The sequence below is a fragment of the Lissotriton helveticus genome, chromosome 11 (genome assembly GCF_964261635.1).
Source record: "Lissotriton helveticus chromosome 11, aLisHel1.1, whole genome shotgun sequence".
Classification (NCBI taxonomy): domain Eukaryota; kingdom Metazoa; phylum Chordata; class Amphibia; order Caudata; family Salamandridae; genus Lissotriton; species Lissotriton helveticus.
In genome coordinates this window covers 1,186,524,735-1,186,540,384 of record NC_136072.1, presented here as the reverse complement: position 1 = coordinate 1,186,540,384, position 15,650 = coordinate 1,186,524,735, and the positions used below count along the sequence as shown (strand labels likewise).

The 15,650-nt window shown below is 44.8% G+C and overlaps 1 protein-coding gene across 1 annotated transcript in view; it reads left to right on the top strand.

The window, feature by feature from the left end:
* The window catches only part of PIWIL1 (piwi like RNA-mediated gene silencing 1), a 1,966,306-nt gene that overhangs the window by 994,447 nt on the left and 956,209 nt on the right, over positions 1 to 15,650 (top strand). The window contains exon 9 of the mRNA XM_078668015.1: positions 2,177 to 2,288. Coding sequence (XP_078524141.1) covers positions 2,177 to 2,288 — 112 coding nt within the window. The remainder of the gene's footprint in view (positions 1 to 2,176; positions 2,289 to 15,650) is intronic.

Sequence of the window (15,650 nt, the reverse complement as noted above, 5' to 3'; positions counted from 1 at the left end):
TCGTTTTCAGCCTAACTAGTCGGACTCGTCCGATAACACTAACTTTACGAAATCTAGCATCCATAGACTTTGTCCCGCATCCCGCGTGAGAGTGCACACTCTGCACCCGATCTCCCTAGGCCTCCTGCTCATAATCTTAAGGTTCAGTAGTGTAGTTCTAGCGATCCTGAAGCCTCTGGATCTTGTTACTTACCTGCTAGTATTTCGCATTCCACTTTTGTAGTATATGGTTTTTCGTGCCCATCGGGCATTTGTGTAAATTGTGCAACTTAAAGTATTTTCGTAAGAGTTTTGTATTGTGCTTAGCTCCCTGACTCATAAAGAGTTCAGGGTAGACTTGTTATAAATAAATATCCTTTATTTTCATAACAACTTGTGTGGTGTCCTTTCACTTGGTGTTCAAGGGGTATATGTGATGGTAAAACAGCTGGCTTAACATGCCCTCTAGAGTTTAGCCTGAAGACTGCTCGTGTCCATGCTACTAGGATAGCTGGTCTGAAAGGTTGACTTACAACCAATCATCAATAAGGGTTGTTTGGTATGATATAAAGTGATCACTAGAATAGTGAGCACTATATATCAGGCCAACTTCTCACATTCTGCATATATGTATATTTACATTTTTAGTGTTCTATAACCTTCCGGTTGAGTGGGGGATATGTAGAATTACGCTTTGTCTCCCACCTTCCGCAAACGACCGATATGGTTTTACTGCTTGCTATTCTGATTCAGGCATGTGAATCTATGAAAGATAAACCAATACTGGATACGAAAACAAGCTACTTACCTGTAACTACGGTTATCAAGTATTGGTATCTTTCACAGATTCACATGCACCTACCCTCCTTCCCGGCAGAGCAGTTCTTTATTAGGGATACATAATTCTCTCTTGTGCTGGGAAAATCTGAGGAGAACTGCCTCTGCTGGGAAGGGTCTAGAGGGTGCTGGCAGCTGATTGGTTGGAACTGCTTTCAATTCTTTTCATATAGTGAGGTAGATAGGCTGCTAAGTTTTGGGCCTTTTGGGGCCTATAGTCTGGTCAGCCTACTACAAAAAAAATTCTAAGGCACTGCTTTTGTATATATTATTACCGTGGGACTCCCGCCTTGGCGACGGGGAATGATTCAGGCATGTGAATTTATAAAAGATACCAATATTGGATAACCGTAGTTACAGGTAAGTAACTTGTATTCTTTTTTACGGTTCTTAAAATATGTGAATACTAGTGTATCTGAAAGATTTGTCTTGTGCATTTCATGCTAGATTTTAAACAATTAGAATTGTTTCTGGTATATGTCTATAATATTGGAAATTTAAAGTTTTAAGTCTCCCACCGTCCGCTAATGACAGTACAGTTTCATGGTACTGGTTGCTATTCTGATATAGCCATGTGAATCTATGAAAGAATCCCAATACTGCATAAGAAAATTAGTTACTTACCTGTAACTACTGTAATCCAGTATTGGTATCTTTCATAGATTCACATGCAACCCACCCTCCTCGCCGGAGAGACTGTTCTCATAGAAAATCTGAGGAGAACTGGCCTCTGCTGGGAGTGTTCTAGAGGGTGCTAACCACTGATTGGCTGTATGACATTTTGTCCTTTTTTAAAAAGGACATTGATAGGCTACTGATTAGACGGCCTAGGGCCATTATAGCCTACTAAGGATTTACGGCACTGCTTGAATATTTTACCATGGGACTCCCATCTCGTCGACGGGTAATGATTCATGCATGTGAATCTATGAAAGATACCAATACTGGATAACCGTAGTTACAAGTAAAACATTTTTTTTCATTTTTGTCAAGTGGTTGCAAGCTGTTGCTTTTTCATTGCCCTCAGTAAGTCACTTACATTTTTTGTCAGTAAATAAATCCTATTAAGATTAATATTCATCCAATTACGAATTCCTAGTAGGTAAAATTGATTCATGGCACTTGATTCCTTTGAAAGATCTGGAACGCGCCTATACTCTCCACCTCCCCTGTAAGCTCCAGTGACAAATAGGACACAGCGAATTTTCCAAAGCAAATTGTAGGTAATGTTAAGAAGGCATAGTCTGCTAAAGCAGTTTGCTTCTTGTTTTAGTGTGCCAAAATAATCCAAGAACAAAGAATGTCAGAATATCATAGTGGTAATGCATTTTCATTCTTCAATTTTCTTTCTGTTCTCTAGATATAACAACAAAACGTACAGAATTGATGATATTGACTGGCAGACAAATCCAAGCTATACCTTCAAGAAAGCAGATGGAAGTGAAACAAGTTATGTAGACTATTACAAAAAAGTAAGAAATATTTTCATTTAATTTCTGAGCAAGAGGTTTTATTAGTGTTCTTGTAAATATGAACTAATTCTGGGTTAAGTCCAACTTAAGCACATCTTTTGTAGGAAAGTAGGAGCTTTTTACTGCCATTACATTTTCTGACTAGTCTGACTGGGATCCTGTTTATCAGGACCCCAGTTTCTGCTCTTGCTCCCTAAATTGGACCATGGTGAGTACTTGGGTACCCCCCCAGATTGGCTACTGATGTACCCTTGTAAGCCCCTATTATATTGAATTGAATTGAAAGGAGTTTTATAGAGCACAAACAGCTACCCTGAGGCGTCCAGGCGCTAGTGAGTAAAGGAAACTTCTGCTGGGGTGGATCACTGCTGGGGGTGAATTATTAATGTATTTTTCTTTTTTTAGTTAAAAATGAAGGTTTTCAGTTGTTTACGAAAGGTAAGTAGGTTGGGGTTGGACCTTAGATTGAGGGGGAGAGAGTTCCATAATTTGGATGCGTTGTAGGAGAAACAACGGCCTCCTGATCTGGCAAAGCACCAAGGGCATAGGTACACCAGGGGTCCCCCAAGGGCTGAAGCATGTATTATGCCACCAATAAGGGACCACTCAAATTTTTACTGCAGGCCTGCAATTTGAGCCTGTGTAAGCTGGTGCTTGCAACGCTTAAGACAGATATAAGTTTCTTTAGATCTATGGTCACTGCACTTAAAAACGGTCACCCCTAAGGCAGGCCTTTCAATCCTAAAGGCGGGGTGCTCGGTTATAAGTGTCTCTACTTGAGCAGGACACCCCTACAATATCCGGAGTCCATTCTCCAGGGTTGTAAGTGCTTCAGCCATTACAATACATAGTGGTCATGCGTCATTACGCGATGGCTAACTTTAACTGGCTGTAAACAATCCTGGCATTTTTAGTATCAAACATGTTGGAATTCTACTCCAACACCATAAACTGTGTTCGAGGGATGATTCCAGGCACTGTGGAACCCCTCACTGAAGTCCTCGGTGCTCCCGGTACCAGTCCTCTAGAGTCTGACAGCAAGATATCGCTGCTGCCGACCGCATACATGATTCTGCCCTCCTGCGGAGCAAAGATCAAGAAAGGGGAAGGCAAAATAGTAGGGTTCCTGTCACAGGGTGGTGTGACTACCTCCCAAACAGGATTTGGTGTATAGGGCCAGGGTGGGGGCGCTTGCCAGCTCCACTAGACTGCTTTGAAGGGCACATTATGAAGGATAAATCTGCTTGTGGATATCTCACCTTTTGAATTAACCCTTGCGCATCATTCCACAGAAACGTTTCTCAATAGCTCTCCCAAAGTGAAGAGGATATCACAATAGAACAGTTCTGCCCGCGACCCTGCACGATGCCTTCAGAGCCATAAGACGACTTCGTCGGCATGCTGATGTCAGTTCCCTTTTTTCCGCACTGTTAACTCATAACTGTTTTTCCAGGGCCGTCCATTTCTGAGACTCCCATTGTTACATGTTCTCCTAAAATTGTAGTAGTGCAATGGCTGCTCAGAGAAATCTGGGTTTAAACCTTGTAGGGAATGCGGGGTCATATGTCGATCACTCGCCACCATAATGATTCTTTGGTGCCTTTCATCTGACCACGTCGTTGAGGGGTGTTCGTCGTGCTGATGCATGAATCCAAAGGCCCTTGCAGAGAGAAAGGGCAAGTTTATCATGGCCAGGGCAAAGTAGCCAAAGAGGGACTGAAGTAGGCCAAGATCGAAGTCTAAGTTACCGACTCTGCACACCTCAAAATCATTGAGGAAGCACAAGGAGAACCGGTGTCAAGGGTCCAGACGTCACTCGTACAAGGGTAAGTCTCCGAAGTTGGGGTCCCTGGTACTTCAGTGTCAAAGGTTGAAGTATCACTCTCCCCTTCTCCGGTGACTCCCGCACACACTCCAGCACTGAGAGGTTCTCCGACGCCTAGGGAAGTGACTCCTTGCCCTCCAACCACTCCACCTCCGAGCAACTCAGCTTTGCCGAGGCTGAGTCATAATTGCCAGAATGTTTTAACTTTACTTAGCCTGCACTTTGATAACTTCCTCATTTGGATGTGTTTCAGTTTTTTAACTTGCTGCATGCGCTACTGCACTTTGCACGTTGCTAATTGCTCATTTGTAACGAGTTTTAATCTTTTTAACTTGCCACACCTGCGCCTGCGGTGCCCGTATGTAAGAGCCGGCCCGCCTGGACATTTCTGAGCAAAAGTTGTTTTCTGCCTCAAGCTTTAAAACACATACTGGCGCGACCGCGCCGCCGGCGTGCGAAAGGCAAGCCCGTCTGGGCCTTGAGTTTACCCAGCACCAGGACCCCTCCCCGTTTCCCCCCCAAAGCTACACAAAAAATCAGCTACTTCGACTGAACACCAGTGAGTGTCACAACCCGACCATACTGATAGAGTACGGGAACAAAGGACCAAGCAAAAGCAACTCGTGTTTTCTTACAGCCATGTACTCACCTAGCGAACACATTTGGCAAAGATAACACCGGCACTGCCCCACAGCTTTCAATAGGTAGTAGTTACGATAGCGCTTAAGTGCTAGGAGCCTCCCTAGAACCACCAACTTACGTAGACACCAGTACAACGGCTATCCGTACTGCTGGTAGCACCTCAGTGCTCGACTGCAGTTCCAATCAGGTGTATTTTGCTGAACAATAGATCAGTGATAAAGCACAGGTATGAATTTGAATTTTTGATGCAACTCTCAAACACAGATCTCGTATTTCTAACTGAGACCTGGGCGAATGATATATCAGAACCCGATTTGAAGATTTCTATACCTGGTGGTCATCAAGTAGCCTGTGCAGACAGGGAAGGGAAAAGGGGGGTGGTGGTATAGCTATAATATATGGTCTCATTTTAATGTTAGGACTGAGCCCACTTGACAACTGGAAGCGGAGGCCGTGATTTTCAACATTAAATGTAACAACTCCCTGTCCTTCCCGGGTCTACTTCTCTACCGGGTGCCTGGGTCTAGGATCACTTTCATCCTCATGCTCCAGACTCTCTTAGAATCTTGTTTAGAATATCCTACCTTAACAATTCTAGGAGATTTTACTTTCCACCTAGAAGCGAACAATAATGTAGATGCTTCCATGCTAGTGGACAATCTTGCAGGATACGGTCTAACCCAGATTGTGTCTGAATCCACGCATAAGGTTGGCCACACCCTGGATGTGCTGTTGTATTGCTGGTGCATTGTGCTGGTTAATACGCTGCCGTTGACTGATCACAAGGCAATTTATTTTAACTTACTAATCCCTAGAACTTGCAGCTCCCATCGGAATAGGTTACCCCTGGTCAAATCTCAACCATGGAATAGAATTAAAAAAGTTAATTAGACGCAGTCCTTGCAAAGATGTATCTGACCCCAATAGGGCAGCTAGAAAATTTGATGACTGGATTAGGATAACGGTAGATCTGCTTGCTCCGGAAGAAACTAAGAATTTTCAACGAAATCAGGCATCTGCACCCTGGTATAACGCAGATCTTAGACTTACCAAATCCAAATGCAGATATTTCGAATGGATATGGAGGATAGATTAGAGCGAGGAATGGAAAGCAGCCTATAACCTAGGTCTAGAGGAATACAAGATAGCTATAAAAAATCTAAAACTGTATGTTCGAGGCATATGAGCTGCAGAACTCGCACCGAGCATTAGATCTCCACCTGGTGTTGGGCTCCGATGATTGCACGTTGTCGTCTTGGAAGAAGTCTTTGTAGTCACGAGATAGGGGACTCCTCCCTTGGACGATAGTGCGCATTGGCATTGACTCCATCCTTAAATTGTTTTTTTTTCCACCACTGGGTTCGGATGTAACTTTTACGCTCCGGTTTGAAATCTACTTTCTAAGTAGTTTGACGCGTCAAAAACGTACTTAAGTTCTCCTAAACAACTTTTGAGATCAAGAACCATCGACTCAACCTCATCAGCTCGATTCCGGTCGTCCACGCGGGCTGTTGGGCCTATCCACGCCGTAAGGGCTACAGCTCATGGAAAGGACGCCGTTCAAGAATTGCCCCCAGTGTGGAGCAAAATTCCTGCACAGTGACCATCACAAGGTCTGTAACCTGTGCTTATCACCAGAACACGACGAGTCCAGCTGTCCAGCCCGTGCATCCTTTCAATCCAAGAAGACTATTCGGGATCGGAGGGCCCGTCGACAAATCATTCTGAGATCAGCTCTGGAACCAGAGGACTTCTTCGATGGTCCAGATGTCCCAGAGGAAGATTCCGAAGATCTCTAAATCAGATCTGTGGCAGACGACTCCGATGACTTCATACCATCAGGTCAACGCGTGAGTACTACTACCCCTGCCCAATCCCAACACCCAAATCGAAGTAAAAACTACTTCAGAAGCCCCGCCTTTGAGCTTGGCTCTGAAGAAAATAGAAAAGCCTTCTGGTAGTTCGGGACCGAGCAAACCGCATGTGCCGATACCACCAGCTCCATCGACACCGAAAGAAGTCCCGGTTCTGAAAACTACTCCGAAATGGTTGACTCCGAAAGACAAACCGGTTCTGAACATAATAAAGCCTGCTTCCGACGCTTTCAAGCCAACAAAACCAGCTTCGGCTCCAATGCCAAGATCTTCGGAGCTAGGATCCTACGCCAAAGGACTCTGCCACGACTCCTAAGGCTAAGGACAAAGAAAAGAGACAACCACGCTCGGAATCGTAAAAATCGGCACCGAAAGCGGTTCCTGAAGAAGAGGAGCTTTTTCACCCTGATCCTAGACAGATAAGGAACTATATTGACCAAAAGACAGGACCTGTTTCTACGTTGCCAGACAGAAAGGAAGTTAGATACAGCACCTCCAGTGCCTCTAAAGGACGACTTTGCCACATCACCTATGTGCCCTTCTTCTCCTATACCTCCCTCTATTCATCCTCCACTTCCTTCACCTCCTCAAATTTCTCCTCCTCATTTTTCACCACAACATACACTTCCTCATAATGATGATGATATTATGGGGGGAGGGAAAGACCCAAATGACCCTTTTAACTACCCAACAGACCCACCTGACCGGGAGTACCCAATCCCACCAGATGTCCAACCGGATGTACCAGATATACCTGACCCATATACATACCCATCCAAACCATCTTCTCCAGAAGATAATATTGGGTTTGGACACTTACTCAATAGAGCTGCCATCCATCATGGGGTCACAATGCACTCAAATGAGGCTGAAGAAGATTTTCTACTTGACACTTTTGAACAAACCCTAAAGTCAGTGCAAATATTACCCATGATCAAAGTGGTCATTAAGCATGCACCAGAAATATAGGCCTGCTCCTGGGGATTCTGCGTATATTAAGGGACAGCCACCTTTAGATTCACTAGTAGTTTTCAATGCTAAAAAAAGAGCAAACTCGCAAACATCAGGTGAGGCTCCTCCTCCTGATAAAGTCAAAGACGATAGACGCTTCAGGCAAGAGAATAGCTGCCCAAGCAAGTAACACATGGCACATAGCTAATACACAAGCCCTTCTAGCAAGATACAACAGGGCTCATTATGATCAGCTAGACACACTCTTGCAACATCTACCTGACCAATATAAAGCACTAGCTAATGACCTTATCCAAGAGGGTAAGCTAATTTCTAATGCTTCCATCAAGTGCGCACTTGATGCAGCAGACACTGCGTGTAGAGCAATGAGCACTAGTGTCAATCCTTAGATGCCATGCATGGCTACACATCTCAGGCTTTAAACAAGAGGTGCAAACCACCATATTATTTAAGCCATTTACCCACATCAGCTTTTTGGCCCAGCTGTAGACACAGCTCTTAAAAAGATGAAAAGGGACACAGATACTACCAAATCTATGGGAGCTTTGCAGTCCACACAAACAAGAGGCTCCTTTTGTTGCTCCAAAACAAGCTGGAGCGGACAATTCAGCTTCCTTTAAAAACAATACGCAAACATCTTCCAATAGGGGATATTTTAGAGGAGGCTACAGAGGCAATACAACAAGGGGAGAGGTCGAGGTAATAACAATCGAACCTCTCACACCTCAAAACAGTGACTTCCTTCCTCTCCCCCAACAGCATTCCACTCCTTTAGGGGGGAGACTAACACAGTTCCTACCTGTCTGGAATTCCATCACATCAGACAAGTGGGTAAGACAGATTATCCAGTATAGCTACTGCCTAGAATTTGCAGCTACCCCTCCACATATACCACCCAGACAGCGTCCAATGTCTACAGAACATCTTACGCTGCTCAAACCAGAGGTTCTATCATTGCTTCAAAAGGACGCAATAGAAATAGTTCCATTACAACATTAAGGAACATGGGTTTGCTTGCTGTATTTCCTAATACCCATGAAGGACGGGACACTAAGACCAATTCTCGACCTCATCCCCCTCAATCTGTATACACTCAGATAATTTTCATATGATCACTTTACAACAAGTGCTCCCATTGTTGCAACAAGGCGATTTCCTTACTACACTAGATCTCAAGGACGCCTACTACATTCCCATACATCCTTCTCACAGGAAGTATCTAGTGTTTGTCCTAGACGGACAACACTATCAGTTCAAAGTCCTTCCATTCGGGGTCACAACTGCACCAAGAGTGTTTACAAAGTGCCTAGCAGTAGTAGCAGCACATCTCAGACGGCAGCACATCCATGTCTTCTGATACATAGACGATTGGCTCATAAAAGGCAAGTCATTCAATCAGTTTTTTCAACACACATCTGAAACGATTCAAACATTGCACAACTTAGGGTTCATAATCAACTACACCAAGTCTCATCTCCAGCCCTCTCATGTACATCAATACCTAGGGGCTATAATAAACAAGTCTACAGCTCTAGCTTACCCCTGTCCAGCTAGGATACAGAGCATTCAAGCCTTAGTCACAAGGTTTCAAGACCAACACTTTCTCCCAGCCAGTGTTCATGCAACTAATAGGTATGATGGCATCTTGCATATGGTACAATAAAAATGCAAGACTGCAAAAGCGCCCATTGCAGGAATGTCTAGCACATCAGTGGAACCAGGCTCAAGGACAACTTACAGATCTGGTGTTGGTCGACAGCCGCACACATCGCTCTCTGCAGTGGTGTCCAGAGGGTGGCAGTTCCTCGAGCCTGTTCCACAGATAGTACTCACAACAGACGCATACCTGACAGGATGGGGCGCCCATCTCCTACACCATACAACTCAGGGAAGATGGACCACTCAACAAAAAGTGCTCCCCATTAATCACCTAGAGCTGCTAGCAATATTCCTAGAACTCAAGTCCTTCCAAGTACATGTACAGAACAAAGCTGTCTTGATCCGGACGGACATGACAGCCATGTGCTACATTAAAAAACTAGGAGGCACACATTCTTTGCAACTGTCCCAGCTTGCACAGAACATTTGGAGATGGGCCATTCCAAAAAACATATATCTGCTAGCAGAACACCATCCAGGGGTTCACAATCAGATTGCAGATCTGATAAATCAACAGACACAACAGATTCACGAATGGGAACTACATCTGCAAGTTCTTCTACCATTCTTTCACAAGTGGGGGCACCCAGACATAGATCTGTTCGCCACACACGAAAGCGCAAAATGCCCAACCTTCGCCACCAGGTTTCCACACCCGCTGTCCAAGGGCAATTCAATATGGATGAACTGATCAGGCAGATTTGCGTACACTTTTCCGCCACTCCCCCTAATACTACTAGTATTTCGCAAGCTAAGACAAGAGTCCCTCAAAATGATCTTGGTAGCTCCCACATGAGCACGCCAACCGTGTTTCACAACGCTGCTAGAACTCTCTCTAGTTCCACACCAAAGACTGTGTCTAACACTATCCATGATAACGCAGAACCCTGGTGGCATCAGACATCCAGACCCAAGTCAACTGAATCTGGCTATCTGGCTCTTGAAGTCTTAGAGTTTGGTTGCCTTAACCTGCCACCAGACTGTGTGAATATCGTTAAGGAAGCCGGAAGACCTACTACTAAAGTTTGCTATGCGGCAAAATGGAAAAGATTTGCTATTTACTGCACCAATAATCAAATTGATCCCCTGGATGCTTCCATCCTGAATATCATCTGCTACCTTCTACACATGCAAAGATGTAATCTAGCATATTCATCTATACTGCTACATCTTGCAGTGATTGCTGCGTACCTACAAAATAGACATCTTTCATTATTTAGAGTACCTGCAATTAAAGGATTTATGGAAGGATTAAAAAGAATAATTCCTCCTACGTTACCACCCTCTCCAGTGTGGAACCTAAACATTGTTCTTACCAGGCTCATTGGACACCCTTTTGAAACCTTTACACAAATGTGAACTGCAATTACTCACATGGAATACCTCTTCCCTTATTGCTATTACCTCTCGCAGGATAGTGAGTGAGATTCAAGCTTTCACTATAGAAGAACCATTTTTACAATTACACCATAACAAAGTGGTCTTAAGAACAAATCCAAAATTCCTTCCTAAAGTCATTACTCCATTTCATCTAAACCAATCCGGAGAGTTGCCAGTGTTTTTTTTTTCTTCAAAACCCAGACTCTGTAGCAGAAAGAACTCTACACACCCTTGACGTGAAGAGAGCCCTTCTCTATTACATTGACAGGACCAAATCCTTCAAGAAAGCAAAACAATTGTTTGTAGGTTTCTCGCCACCACATTAAGGCAACCCAATCTCTAAAGCTGGAATTGCAATGTGGATTGTAAAATGCATATAAATATGCTATCAAAAAGCAAAACGTACATTAACAATTCCTCCTAGAGCGCACTCCACACGCAAACTAGGAGCCTCTATGGCTTTCTCAAAAACATTCCCCTAGAAGACATATGCAAAGCAGCAACATGGTCTACAACACATACCTTCACTAAACACTATTGTTGATGTGCAAGCCAAGCAGCAAGCTGCTGTAGGCCAAGCTGTCCTCAAACTCTTTCAAACCACTGCAACAGATACAGGTGACCACCGGTAGGGGAGACACTGCTGTATAATCGATGCTCAGTGTGAGATCTGCAGCTCATATGCCTCGAACGGAAAATGCTACTTACCAGTATGCATCTGTTCTTGGCATATAGAGCTGCATAGTCTCACACGCCCACCCGCCTCTCCGGGACCTGTATCTGTTCCAGTTTGATCTTAATTGGATATACACGCATGGACATCCTTGCGTCGATGCCCATGCGCCCTGTCGTCCAATGGAGGAGTCTCCTATCTCGTGACTACAAAGACTTCTTTCAAGACGACAACATGCAATCATCTGAGCCAAACACCAGGTGGTGATCTAATGCTCAGTGTGAGACTCAGCAGCTCTACATGCCAAGAACAGATTCATACTGATAAGTAGCATTTTCCTTTTTACAACAAAAATATGTGGCCAAACATTCCTCTAAGGAGTTTTTTTAACCCGTGACGGTTCTATCCAAGCGGCAGTAGTATAACCAATTTTCACCTGACTAACATTTCGTCGACAAGATTGCTACCTTTTCCCAAACTAAAGTACAGATAGTCTATAAGAACTTCTAAAGACGTTACCTAATTCTATTGAAAACAATGAAGATACCCCTGAGGATAATCCGACATAGCCTGTCGAGGTTCTCTACCATTACGAGAAAGAAAGTTAATGATCTGCCATTAGTGACCAAATCTGGGCCTCCTACTGACCCATGTCCTCCTCCCATCCTGCATTTGGTCTCTGGAAAAATCAGTGCACATTTGGTCCCTCTCTTAAATTAGGTGATCAGTTCTGGGATTTCCACAGTCATGGAAAAAGGCTTGCATTAGGCCTATCCTGAAAAAAGCCACCTTCGATCCTATCGCCCAATATCGTGTCTGCCAACGCTGGCGAAAATGTCAGAAAAATCTATTAATATGGAACTGGCCGAATACATAGATTGTAACCTAAATTCCACCCAACATGGCTTTAGATCCCGCCATTCAACTGTCAGCCCTGATTATGGCCAAAGAGCAGATCCATAGACAGATGGATGGAAATGGGGGGGCGACTTCCTCAAGCTTGACCTATCAGCAGCATTTGATACGCTTAACCAGGCGGTACTGAAGCCGCGGCTGAAGGCAATTGGTATCATAGAGACAGCCTTAACCTTACTATAATCTATCATGGCATTATGGGAGCAGATCTACTGGGATAATCTCAAATCAGAAAGCTTCTGTCTCCCGTGTGGTGTACCACAATAATCTGCTTTGTCACCAACGTTGTTCAATATATGTCACCCCTTTGGCTAGATTAATCAAATATCACAGTTTTATGCTAATCTCATATGGGGACGATACCCAGATAGTTGTATCTGTCAAGCAGATGGTGGATGGAACAGCCGCCAGCTTTCATAATTGTCTAAACTTCATCATGGCCTGGATGAATTTAAACTTTCTCAAGCTTAATACTGAGAAGACTGAGGTCATTGAGTTTGGGTAGGGTCCTTCTGTATGGAGCTAATTGTTTGGCATCCGAGTTAGATAACTGCCCCTTTCCTTCTTCTAAGGCAAGAAACCAAGGAATTATATTTGACAAAAAACTAAAGTCTGCAAAATAAATCATTCATTTAACCTCCTCCTGCTTCTTTACTTTGGAAATGTTGCAAAAAATCTTGCTGTTTATTCCATTGAACCTCAGGAGAACAGTAATAGGAGCTAGGAGCTCTTGTCCTCTCGAAAATCAACTATGGTAATGCGCTATTCTTGGGAACTGGCAAAGGCCAGACTGCCTACTGCAGTCTTTGCAGAATGCGACAGACAGCGTGAGTACTACTTGACATTCCCAAATATCATCCCACATCCGCCAGTATAAGGCAGCTTCACCAGCTCCGAGTCCAACAGCTAATAGAATTTAAAGCTCTGTCTTGTGCATAAGGCACTATATGGTGGGGTAGCCCTGGACATTCAAAGACTATTCTCCTGGTACTCCCCACGAAGGAATCTTAGATAAGCCAACATAGGGCTAGTACAGGTTACCAAAATACAAAAAGCTAGATGGGTAGGCAAAGGCCTATCCCACCGAGCAGCCAAATTATGGAATACGCTATCTACCACCATGCGACAACAGTCTAATAGGCCTCTCTTTAGGAAATTGGTCAAGACCTGGCTTTTCCCTCAGCAATAAGCCTCTGTCGAGCCGGTGCAACAGCAACAAGTCACTCGTAGCGCCAAGACGCCTCAACAATCGAGCGCTTTATAAGTATGTCAGTCAGTCAGTCAGGGGTGCTAAACCTACTTGTGCACATGTTGGTCCCCATGGGACCGCTGTCTTTAAAACTGAGGCTTTCCACCTCATTTTGCACAGGCACATTTTATGTCATTCATGCCGATGACCCCAGGAAGTTGGCCTCTCCTGACGCCGAGGTACTCTGCACTCTGGTCCGGCTCAGTCTTGGCCTGGCCTGGCACAGTTTTGACCTAGCATGTCGCCTTCAGCTATCCCTGTGGAGCCTCCATCGATGCTAGCCCGAAGTCTCTGGTGCCGCAGACACCTCATTTGAGGTCTAGAAGGGCGGCACAGAGGCTTCTGGAGAAGGAAGAATACCAGGAGCAACAGGAAGATGCTGAAGAAGGGGAGATTATTGATCCCATGCAAGTGTTTGAGGGACTGCAGTAGACTAGAAGTTTAGATACGTCTCTAGAGATTGAACTCTCTTGTCCGAAAGGCCTTCCTTTGCAGGAGGTCTATTCTTACCACTCATTTATATGGAAGGCGGCTGATGTACTGGACTTGGCGTTGACTACTGCGTAAATCAAGTCAAACATCCTCACAGAGGGTCTTCACTTCACTTTTTCTGTGACAGAGCCTCTGCTCCACTTTAATGAGGCTATGACAGAGCCCATCTTAGAGGTATGGTAGAAGCCCATGACTGCCCCTGCTGTGTCCAGATCAGTGGCGAGAATGTAAACAATAGCTCTTGGGGATGTGGCTTTTTCTGCACATCCATCCCTTGAGAATTTAGTAGTTCAGGCATCATGCTCTACAAAGCAGTCTACTGGCTCTTTTCCATTCACGTCTAGAGATAGATAATCTAAGAGGATGGAACAATCTGCTAAGAAAGTGTTTTCCTCAGACAGTATGGCTTTAAAATCCACAAATGCAACATGCCTGCTCGGTCGCTACATTCATTCTTTGATGGATTCGGCTAGGGGAGAGATCCCTAAGCTTCCAGAGGCTGTTCAGGGCCATTTTGCTGACCTTGTCGGACACTCAAACTGCGGCTTATCAAGTCATTCAATCTGGGGTTGACACAGCAGGCTCTTGCTAGAGTGATGAGTTTCTCAGTGGCAACTTGAAGACATGCCTGGTTAAGGAGGTCTAGGTTTTCTCCAGTTGTGCAGGCCACCTTTCTGGCGTTGTCTTTTTATGGCCCTAGCCTCTTTGGTACCAGAGCGGACTAATCACTGCAGCGCTTTGAGTATAGTAGGGCCACAGCTAGATCTTTAGGTCTGCAGTCCCAGCCTAGAGGCTTTGGCTACCAAAGATTTTAAGGGTTTGCCATGGAAACTTCCTTTTGGGTCAGCCAGCATTAGCAGCAGTACCAGGCGAATCCTCTGTATAGATCATACAGAGGTAAAGGTAGAGCTTGCCTGCAAGGCTCAGCTCGCCTGCAAGTCTCCGCCTCCTCCTCCCCCAACGGGTACAGCAGGGAAGCAGCTTTAGATCCCTCATCTTATAGCATGTTGTTCCTTTGGGAGGTCAGGTGTTCCATTTTCTATGAAATTGGAGATATGATGATGATAATAATAATAATCCACATTTGTAAAGCGCAAACTATCACCCGTAAGGGTTTCCAGGCGCTGGGGGCTGTGTGGAAGATTAAGCAAGCTATTGCCCAGAGTCACGTGGTGCTGGACTAATCTGCCGCCGGAGATCGAACGGTGATCCCCAGATTCCAGCGTCAGTCACCCTGGCCGCGGCGCCACACCTCCCCCAGATATGTTATATCAGATCCTTGGGTTTTGGATCTCGTAGAAAATGGATACACCCTTTCTTTCCAGGAGTTTCCCCACTCCTATCCCCCTTGCCAGGGCTGGTGCTCGGAGGACCATCTGTTGGTCCTGCAACAAGAAATGTTGTCTGTTACAGATAGGTGTGATAGAAATTGTTCCAGATAAGGAAAGGTGTCAGGGAAGCTACTCCTGGTATTTCCGGATTCCCAAAAAGGAAATGGCGATTGAGACCGATCCTAGACCTCCGGATCCGCCTCTCATCCCAGAGCATGCTTGTCCCTTAAAAAGGGTGATCGTGCACATTCCTGAGAATTAGAGTTCCCTCAGGATCAGGGTGTCCGAATTTCTACAGAATTGGCAGTCTTACTTCAGAACTCTGGATGTTTGAACCTTGTAGAGAATGG